The sequence below is a fragment of the Amaranthus tricolor genome, chromosome 9 (genome assembly GCF_026212465.1).
Source record: "Amaranthus tricolor cultivar Red isolate AtriRed21 chromosome 9, ASM2621246v1, whole genome shotgun sequence".
In the NCBI taxonomy this organism is placed as follows: Eukaryota; Viridiplantae; Streptophyta; class Magnoliopsida; order Caryophyllales; family Amaranthaceae; genus Amaranthus; species Amaranthus tricolor.
In genome coordinates, this window is record NC_080055.1 from 22906159 (window position 1) to 22915368 (window position 9210).

Below are 9210 nucleotides of genomic sequence, written 5' to 3' on the forward strand. Positions count from 1 at the left end.
ACGTTTATATGCTTCACAAATTCTTGTATGAGACGGTTTGACTGTGAGACGTGCCCCATACTTGAATTAAATAGCCCAATATTAGAAAGTTATAGCTTATGAGCTTTTTGTTTTGAGGTTGTCTTACCATGAGACAGCCTCTCACAAGAATAGTTATAAATGACTTATAAGTTTGTATTGAAATTTACAAATAAATACTAAATGAGAAGAACAAAGGGACAAGAGGAAGTTACAATGTTGTTAACATAGCGATTCGATTTATAAAATCGTATGATTTTTTTAATTCAAATACACCCCCACAATGAAATCGCATGTAAAATCGAAATCAACTTGAATCGCTCTTAAAATCACAAGAATCAAACCTCTGAATCGTTTGAATCATACAATTGAAATCGCATGTTAACCCATGAAATGTAACTGCTGGCCAATTTCCGCTCAAAACAGCTTAGCCCACACAAAGTAAAAACAAGTCAAGTCTTGTACGAAATCGTTTGACCATAATACACGTCCATGATAAATTAGTAAAAAAAAATCTAAATTTTTTAAATAGTTTAAAATGGCCCAATTAAAGACGTCAAACCCTTCAAACCGCACGGACTCAAATCCCCCTTCGTCACCTCTGTTCTTTCACCCAAATCGACTCTTCAAAACACCTTAGCCCATACTGCCGGTGCTTCTTTTATTCGTCCACCAGAAGGCCGCCGTATTCTGTCCACAGACTACCAGAAGCTTTGGCGAATCGTTCGTTAGGTGTTCTCTTTGCCGTATTCAGGTTTAAGTTCTTGTCCTTTTGCTTTTAAATTTTTTAATTTTGTGCTAGAATATATGGTTAATCGGTTCGTCAGGTGTTCTTTTCAACTTTATGCAAGAATGTATGGCTAAATTAATTTGGGTGTTGTGTGAGTCGAAGTTGTTTTGTATTTGGTAATTGAAGTTTGGTTTGCTTTGATCAACTTGTGTTGGGTAGATGATTTTGATAAATTCATTAAATTGTGTTGGGTAAAATGGGATGAAATTTTTTGTTTGAAACTATTCTTAGGTCATCTCTTATTGTTTCTCATTTCTTGGTGAAAATTGTTTCATATAGCAAATACTTAGTTTTGTTTATTGAGTTTTGAGAAATAGGCATATTAACTAGGAGTAAAAAGAAAATGAAAGTATGGATGATATTTGGTGCGTTATTTGGAGCATCGGCAATGGTAGAGTGGATTATATGCTTTTTACAATGGGGATGAAATTGTTATTTGCTTATTTCTTTGTTTTTTTACCTCCTTAATTTTGTGTTTTGAGTGTTAAATAATGCCTCTTCTGAGAAAATGATTTCTGTTTTGGTGAAGGCTGATCGAATTTCATCAATAACAACACTTCATTCTTCATCATCTTACCAAGGTATCAATTTTTCTCTCCAACTCCCTTCTTCCTTCAAGAAAAATTCATATAATTTAGATCTTTATGAGAATGCATTTTGTTAACACTGGTCTTTGAATTGTTAGAATTATGGGTAATTTGTTAGTAATGAAATGGGAAATTAAATCTTTTGGAAATCTTTCATCATATATAATTTCAATTTACTAAATGGTTGACATCTCTTGTTTTTTAGATCCGCCACTATCCTCATCGGTCCTCCCCTTCTTTATCAATTACCCCCAAAAAGAACTCTCTGCTCTCGCGAACATGGCGGTGGCAACTCCAGGACAACTAAATCTTCACGAATCCCCTATGTGGGGTTCTAGGAGCGTTGATTGTTTCAATAAATTGGAACAAATCGGTGAAGGAACTTATGGGTAACTTTCTTTTAGCTCTTATCCTTTTCGATTCTGATTAAAATTCAAATTTGTAGTTTCCTGATTGTGTTCATCATGTATTACTCCCTCCAATTTAATTTAATTGTCCCATTTAGTTTGGGCACAAATATTAAGAAAATGAGGGGACCACCTAAAATATTAGACTCATGTGCATTATTGGGTATTTTTAATATTAAGAATTGGAGGGGACCACCTAAAATAGTAGACTCATATGCAATATTGTGTGTTTTTAATATTAAGAAAATGAGGGGACCACCTATAAATGTTGGTGTTAAAATAGAAATGGAACAATAGATGTGGATTGCCCAAATAAGGAAATGGGACAACTAAAAAGAATCGGAGGGAGTATTATGGATTTTAATTGTGGGACTGAACTTTTTTATGGGAATAATTTACTCTTGTACTTCTCCGTTCTTTCTTAATTGCATTTAAACGCTTAATTCAATGTACTTCTCCGTTCTTTCTTAATTGCATTTAAACGCTTAATTCAATGCATTTTCCGGGTTTTTTATATCTTGAATTATAATAATTAAGAATTGTAAATGTTGATATCATGAAAATATGCAATGAGATGAATAAAGTAAGATCCCATGTGAATATGTTTTTTATGTATTGTATTATTGTATTACAACCATAATATCTTAACTACCATCGAATGATGAACAATGTAAAAGTTGGTTTGGATGCAAGTAATAGAGAACGTAGGGAGTATTTGATTGACTTAAATTTGAATTATATTAAACAAAATTGGGAACATCAGATTATGTTGACATCAATCTAGTTTTTGATGAAAAAGTACTTCGCGGGTTGCTCACTTGCATGGAGATATTTAAGGTCTGGTTTTTCTAGGGTTCATCTCTTGATGTTCGAAATTGTAATAGCAAAGCTTTGGAAATTTTTGGTTTTTTGCGAGTATGAGGTGAAATAGAAGAAGAATCATATGGTATTTTACATAGATCAATGAATTGAATGTGAATATCTTATACTAACAGTTAACCCTTGAAATTTTTTGTTATCCCAAATAGTTTATTGATTGGTTTTGTTAACTTGGATAGAACTTCCTAGTAAGGTGATTAGTAAGATTAACGGAGAGCTAGCTTAAGTTGAAGGGTAAGAATAATTTACGTTTAAAGATTTATGAGTTGACCGAGGAGGGTTGAGAAATTATAATACAATTTTCTTTTTACATATTTAGCATCTTCCAGCCTCCCTTTCTCTAATGTCTGAATGTCTGATTTGTATTTCTGTGGGTCACTCACTGAAGCATCTCTTCGTTTGTCATCAAAGACACATAATCAAAAGATTAGTCCATCTTCCTTTTGATGCTGAGGGGCTGTTGATTTCCTTCAGTATTCTCTTGCTATCAGATTACAAAATGCTTGATTGCTGAAAGCAAGGCTCTGATCTCAGCGATTGAATGAAATAAATTTTAATTTTGTGTCATGCCCCAGTAAACACCACAAATTTATGGTCTGTTTCATGAATTGCTTTATTGACTTTATGTATTTAAACATTTTTATGATATACTAAATGATGGAATGATCTGATCTAACTTGGTCTTGACTTCGGTAAACAGGCAAGTTTTCATGGCTAGAGAAATTGAAACTGGAGAAATTGTTGCTTTGAAGAAAATAAGAATGGACAATGAAAAAGAAGGGGTACGCCTTCTCCATCATGCTTTAAATGTTTATTTTTAAAATTATTAAATTTTATTGTGAAATTGTGTTCTAAACTTTCTGCAAAATATGTGTAATGAGTTTTGCTTTTGCTTCAGTTTCCAATCACTGCCATTCGTGAAATCAAGATTCTAAAGAAGCTTCATCATGAAAATGTGATTAAACTTAAGGAGATTGTCACTTCCCCTGGTAACATATAGTGAATTTTAGCTGCCACCAACTGTGCTGTCTTTTTTAACACTTTCTTGTTAAGATGTATGCATTTGTGGCATGGCATACTGATGCATTTACTGCTTGTACTATTCTAGGTCCCGAGAAAGACGAACATGGGAGGCCAGGTATTTAGCATGGTTTTCATGCCGTTACTACACTGTTATACATACCATTTTTGCTGGTTCAGACTATGTGACCTTTGAATGCTGGCTGCAGATGGTAATAAATATAAAGGGGGGATCTACATGGTCTTTGATTATATGGATCACGATTTAACTGGTCTTGCTGATCGTCCTGGGATGAGGTTCACTGTTCCCCAGATCAAGGTAATGTTTGAAGTGCACTGGTTCCTCTGATTCATTAATTGAATGGAGTGCTAACTTAACCATTTTATGGTTGCAGTGCTACATGAGACAGCTGTTGACAGGTCTTCATTATTGTCATGTAAATCAAGTACTACATCGTGATATTAAAGGTCTTATTCCAAAAGGTCTTAATCTTGGTTACTTCAATTCGGAATTGGGCCTAACAATGTCTTGGTTTTCTTTTGGTCAGGTTCAAATCTTCTCATAGACAATCAAGGGATGCTAAAACTTGCAGATTTTGGTCTTGCTCGCTCCTTTTCAAATGATCATAATGGGAATCTCACCAATCGTGTCATTACCTTGTGGTATAGGTCTGTGGTTGATTTGATGAACTAGAAAGAAAGTTTTAACTTTCCTTCGATTGTTTTTGGTCAAGTTTGACTTGTTATTATTGAAATAGACCTCCAGAATTGTTGCTTGGTAGCACAAAGTATGGTCCTGTTGTTGACATGTGGTCAGTTGGATGCATCTTTGCAGAGCTTCTCCATGGGAAACCAGTATTTCCTGGCAAAGATGAGGTAAGAAAAGAAAGGAGGGAGAGATTCATGTTATGCTTCCTTTTCTATGATCTGTAATTTTTTTGGGAAAGAATGAGGGGGGTGAGTGGTGGCTTGGTCGAAATTTCTTAAGAGGACTTATTTTAGTAAAAGTCATCTCAAACATGTTTTTGTACATGCTTATTTAGCTAATATAGAAGCCCTATTTGTTACAAATGCCAGAGGCTAGCACTAGCTTTTAGTGTAGATGGTTGAACTAAGTTAATAATAGGAAAAAATTGGGGATGTCATTGCGAATGGGTTAACGGTTGTGATGTTGCGGGCACAACACCTTGCGGCGTGATGACTTGAGAGTTGAGATTGCTTGACAATTTTTGATGAATTGTACCTTTAACTGTTAGTAAAGTTGTGAGCATTGTAAATGTGCAAAAGAAATCATGTATTGGGTTGTATTAAGGTACAATTCATGCTTTCAAGCGATATTTAGGCGTTACCGCATATTTGCACTATGATAGTTATTGCTAAAGTAGTGTTTTACCGGAATGATAGTGGATTTTTTCAAGCCTTTTGCTATTATAATATGAATGCCAGTTTTTTTAGTAATTATGTATTCTTTAAAATGGATTTTAAGTTTTTTAGTGAAAAAGTGCACTTCCCCTACAAATAGCTTGCGCCTTGCGCTTTGCCCTAGTCTTTGAGGGCCTTTTGCACCTCGGTGTTCCTCTCCGTTTCTAAAACTAAACTTGTTTATTATGGGCCTTCCAACCCCTATAATGCATGGGTTGATCTATTTGTGTATTGCTATTTTGTAGCCAGAGCAAATAAATAAGATCTTTGAGCTTTGTGGAGCTCCAGATGAGGCCAATTGGCCAGGGGTTACGAAACTTCCTTGGTATGCCAATTTGAAGCCGAACAGGCCAATGAAAAGACGATTACGAGAGTACTTTAGACAGTAAGTTTGTTATTTCACATTTTTTTATGCCACACAAGCCATGAATTCTTTTAGATTGTGTTTGGAAAAATATTCATTTCAATTTATAAATTTCAATTATAAAATCTTAAATGATGAATTTGAATGATATGGTTTGGATAGTCATTTTCAAATTCTCAACTTTAACTACTAAAATACAAGGGTGGAATCGACCTCAAATTCAAATTTGAATTTTTTTGGATTTGCCAAACGCTAAATGGAGCCAATTTTAGATTTACTAATGAAATCATGGTTCCCGAACACACTAGAAATTACTCTCTTTGTCTCGTCTTGTATTCTTAATCAATTTTGTAATTTTTTTTGTGTGGCAGCTTTGATCGTCATGCTTTAGAATTGCTGGAGAGGATGCTGACTCTTGATCCCGCACAGGTATGAAGGAAGATTTAGCTCATTGATAGTTTATTTGAACCTATGGAGCTTTGTATTATCTACTTCACTTCAATGAATTTTAGAGCCTACCGTTAGGACATTCCCACTCATAATTATTCCATGTTGGTACAGAGGATCTCCGCAAAGGATGCGCTTGATGCGGAGTATTTTTGGACTGATCCTTTGCCATGTGATCCTAAGAGGTTTTTCATTTTCTATGTTGATTTTACATCTTAAAAATGTATAGCTGTTCTCAAGCTAATCTGAGTTCTAAGCAAAACTTGTTTCTTGGCGAAACCAGTTTGCCAACATACGAAGCATCACATGAGTACCAAACAAAGAAGAAACGCCAGCAGCAAAGGCAGCTGCATGAAGAAGCCGCAAAACGTCAAAAGGTTCAGCATCCAGCAGCACATGCTCGTCTTCCACCTATTCAGCACTCCGGTCAATCACATGGCCAGATGCGGCCTGGACCAAACCAACCCATGCATGGCTCGCAATCTTCCGTTCCTGCAGGTCCCGGCCATCATTATGGCAAGTCTCGAGGACCCTCCTCTGGAAATCCCAACAGATATTCCCAGAGTGGAAATCCCAGTGGGGGATATAATCACCCCAACCGTGCAAATCAAGGTGGCGGAGGAGGCTACGGCAATGCCCCATACCCGCAAGGTCGTGGCTATGGTTCGAGTGGCTCACGTGGTGGTGGGTCCAGTGGTTATGGTGGAGGTGCACCAAATTATCAGCAAGGTGGACCATATGGTGGTTCAGGTACTGGTCGCGGATCCAATATGAATCGTAATCAGCAGTACGGTTGGCAGCAATGACACTTCTACATCTATAACCCTGTTTATATGGTGGTAGTATCTTTCTACTGCTTTTACATATGATGTGATCTTCGAGATAATGTGTCGCTACGTTACGTATCATGCTGAACTTAGTAACTTCCCCTCCTGCTCCCAGTTCATTTGGAGGGTTATAGTTCTTGTAAGATTTCCAATTTTCATGTATAATTTTCTAATTCAACATTTATTTACTAGCGAAAATGGTGTTGTACGGTTGCATGGCATATTTTAGTCAAGTTTACAAGTTTCATTTTCCATTTTTGTAACTTTTTTTGATGTATTCTTGATTTTGATTATCCTTCAATTGAGAAAACTAAGACTTGGGCCTTATGTAGTTATGTTCTTAACAAATGATTTGATTCACAAGTCAAAATTAGGTTGGTTGAAGAACGAGTTAGTTTTCTCAAAATTAGTTATTTAATAAAATACATTTATTTCAGGTCAATTAATAATTGAATCGGTTTAACTCGCTTTCTTAATTGGTTTCACTCAATTTTATAGTCGATTCGACTCTGATAATCAATAAATTCTTAAGCTTTCGATTGGTTCAAGTCCAATTCAATTAGATTAACTTCTAGTACGATTCAAATTTAGGTATGATTTGAGTCCATGTGACATCTGTCTTGAAAACACCTAATATCACTCAATTTAGATATTCGTCTTGTCTGGTTTCTAATTTAATAAAAATATATTTTTTTCTGGTGTAAAAAGAAAATAACCAATCCTTATTACAACAATAAATTAAACAAAATATACTTTCAACAAGCATATATCATACAAATTAAACATTCAACATATACACATTATATTTCTCTAAAAAAATAAAAAATGAAGTCAGCAAATGGAATATTAAACAAACTCATAAAACCATAAAAATTATACTAAATTATTTTTAAATTGTCTCATAGTGAGACGACGGTTTGTATTAAGTTTGTCCAAATTTAATTGTCTTAGAAAAACAAAAACAAAGAACAAAGAAAGATTTAAAAACAATTTTAGAAAATGAATGTAAAATAGTAAACAAATTTTTATTTTTTAAATGGGCTATTTTTTAGCGCGTCTCGATGGTCTCATACAACACTGAGTTGATTAATTAAGAGGTAAAATCATTATCATAAGGGTAACCAATACCATGCCTAGTACTAGGAAACATAGCAAAAACCCCACTACAAAGACCACCAACAACCGGTGGCAACACCATAAGCATAGTTTTCCGACTACTCTCCCATGCCGGAGCGTAACAATCCACCGTATTCGTATCCAACACCGCCACCACACCAAACACCAACAATGACATAAAAGCATGCACAAAATCACCTATTCTTAGCCTATACTTAGACAAATCAGTCTTACTTGAACCCTTCTTATTATCAGGCCATAATCCCTTATTTGTAGCAATCCCATAATGGGTATTTCCATCTTCATCCACATAACTATCAGTAAATGTAGCAAAACAACAATTAAACCCACATATAACAAGAAGAACACTCATTAAGTATTTGTTACTTGTGTGACATTGCCCATTGTTGCTTAAAATTGGGCTTAAAAATTGGAATAAAAATACTGTTCCTGTTGGTAGTAGTTTTATTAGGCTTCCTAGACTATTAAATGCTTGTTGTTTTACTGATATTTTCCCCATTTTTTTTGGTTTTTGGTGGGTTTTTTTTTTTTTTTTTTTTTTGTATTTTTGATGATTGTGGAATGGAGTATGAGTGTTGTTGTTTATATAGATTGAGGTTTGTAGTAAGGAAAGGAGAGGAGTTGCTTCCAAGAAATAAAAGTAGTGAATGATGCATAAGTGAAAACTTGAAGCAATGTTATGTGCACTTGAATTATGGGGAAAAAGATAGGTGATGGTTATACCATTACATCATCTTAATTCTATGCTTGTACTCTTCAACATTTTGATATAAGAGGTTCCGCGTACGGTTTAAGTAGTTGTTGGTGTAATGACGCTAAAACACTATTTTTTATAAATTTTGTTTCAGCATTATTATCTTATTTGATTTTTTGACACTATTTACAGTTCATTTTAATTTATATTGTATTCTTAATTTATAAGTTAAAACATAGTCAAGTGGAATCTTGTTTGATTCGTCTCAACGCAAGGATTATTAATATCAACTTTTTTTATAATTTTAGTTTTGCAATTAAAAATATTAAAGTTTCAATAATTATCTTGGCAAATGTGCCCAGATCAAATGAGACAAAGATGGTGAAACAGAGGGAGTATTGTACATTAAAGTAGTTATTGATGAAGCATTTTGTAACGGAGGTAGTTGTTTTCAGAACGATACAACTTGTACTGTTTTAAAATCAAAATACAAAAGTATTAGCTTAGGATTTTCTATATATTTTTTAGAAAAAATTATAACGCAACAGCTACTATAACCTCTACTTTTGACAAACATTTAAAATTTACACGCCTAATCAGACATCTAAATATCTAACA

General features: G+C 34.4%; 2 protein-coding genes across 2 annotated transcripts; one reads left to right on the forward strand and one right to left on the reverse strand.

Moving 5' to 3' along the window:
* The first annotated feature begins 562 nt into the window (after nucleotides 1-562).
* Nucleotides 563-7088, forward strand: LOC130823997 (cyclin-dependent kinase C-2-like). Its single transcript, XM_057688860.1, has 14 exons — nucleotides 563-772; nucleotides 1338-1389; nucleotides 1601-1784; nucleotides 3382-3463; nucleotides 3580-3670; nucleotides 3790-3819; nucleotides 3911-4020; nucleotides 4097-4169; nucleotides 4250-4370; nucleotides 4460-4577; nucleotides 5369-5508; nucleotides 5859-5916; nucleotides 6049-6119; nucleotides 6218-7088. The coding sequence occupies exons 3-14, from the start codon at nucleotides 1675-1677 to the stop codon at nucleotides 6738-6740; spliced, it is 1527 nt and encodes a 508-aa protein (XP_057544843.1). The 5' UTR covers nucleotides 563-772; nucleotides 1338-1389; nucleotides 1601-1674; the 3' UTR covers nucleotides 6741-7088.
* Nucleotides 7089-7465: 377 nt separating this feature from the next.
* On the reverse strand, nucleotides 7466-8450 carry LOC130823998 (protein DMP2). The gene has a single exon (XM_057688861.1). The coding sequence runs from the start codon at nucleotides 8395-8397 to the stop codon at nucleotides 7852-7854; it is 546 nt and encodes a 181-aa protein (XP_057544844.1). The 5' UTR covers nucleotides 8398-8450; the 3' UTR covers nucleotides 7466-7851.
* Between the last annotated feature and the right edge of the window lie 760 nt (nucleotides 8451-9210).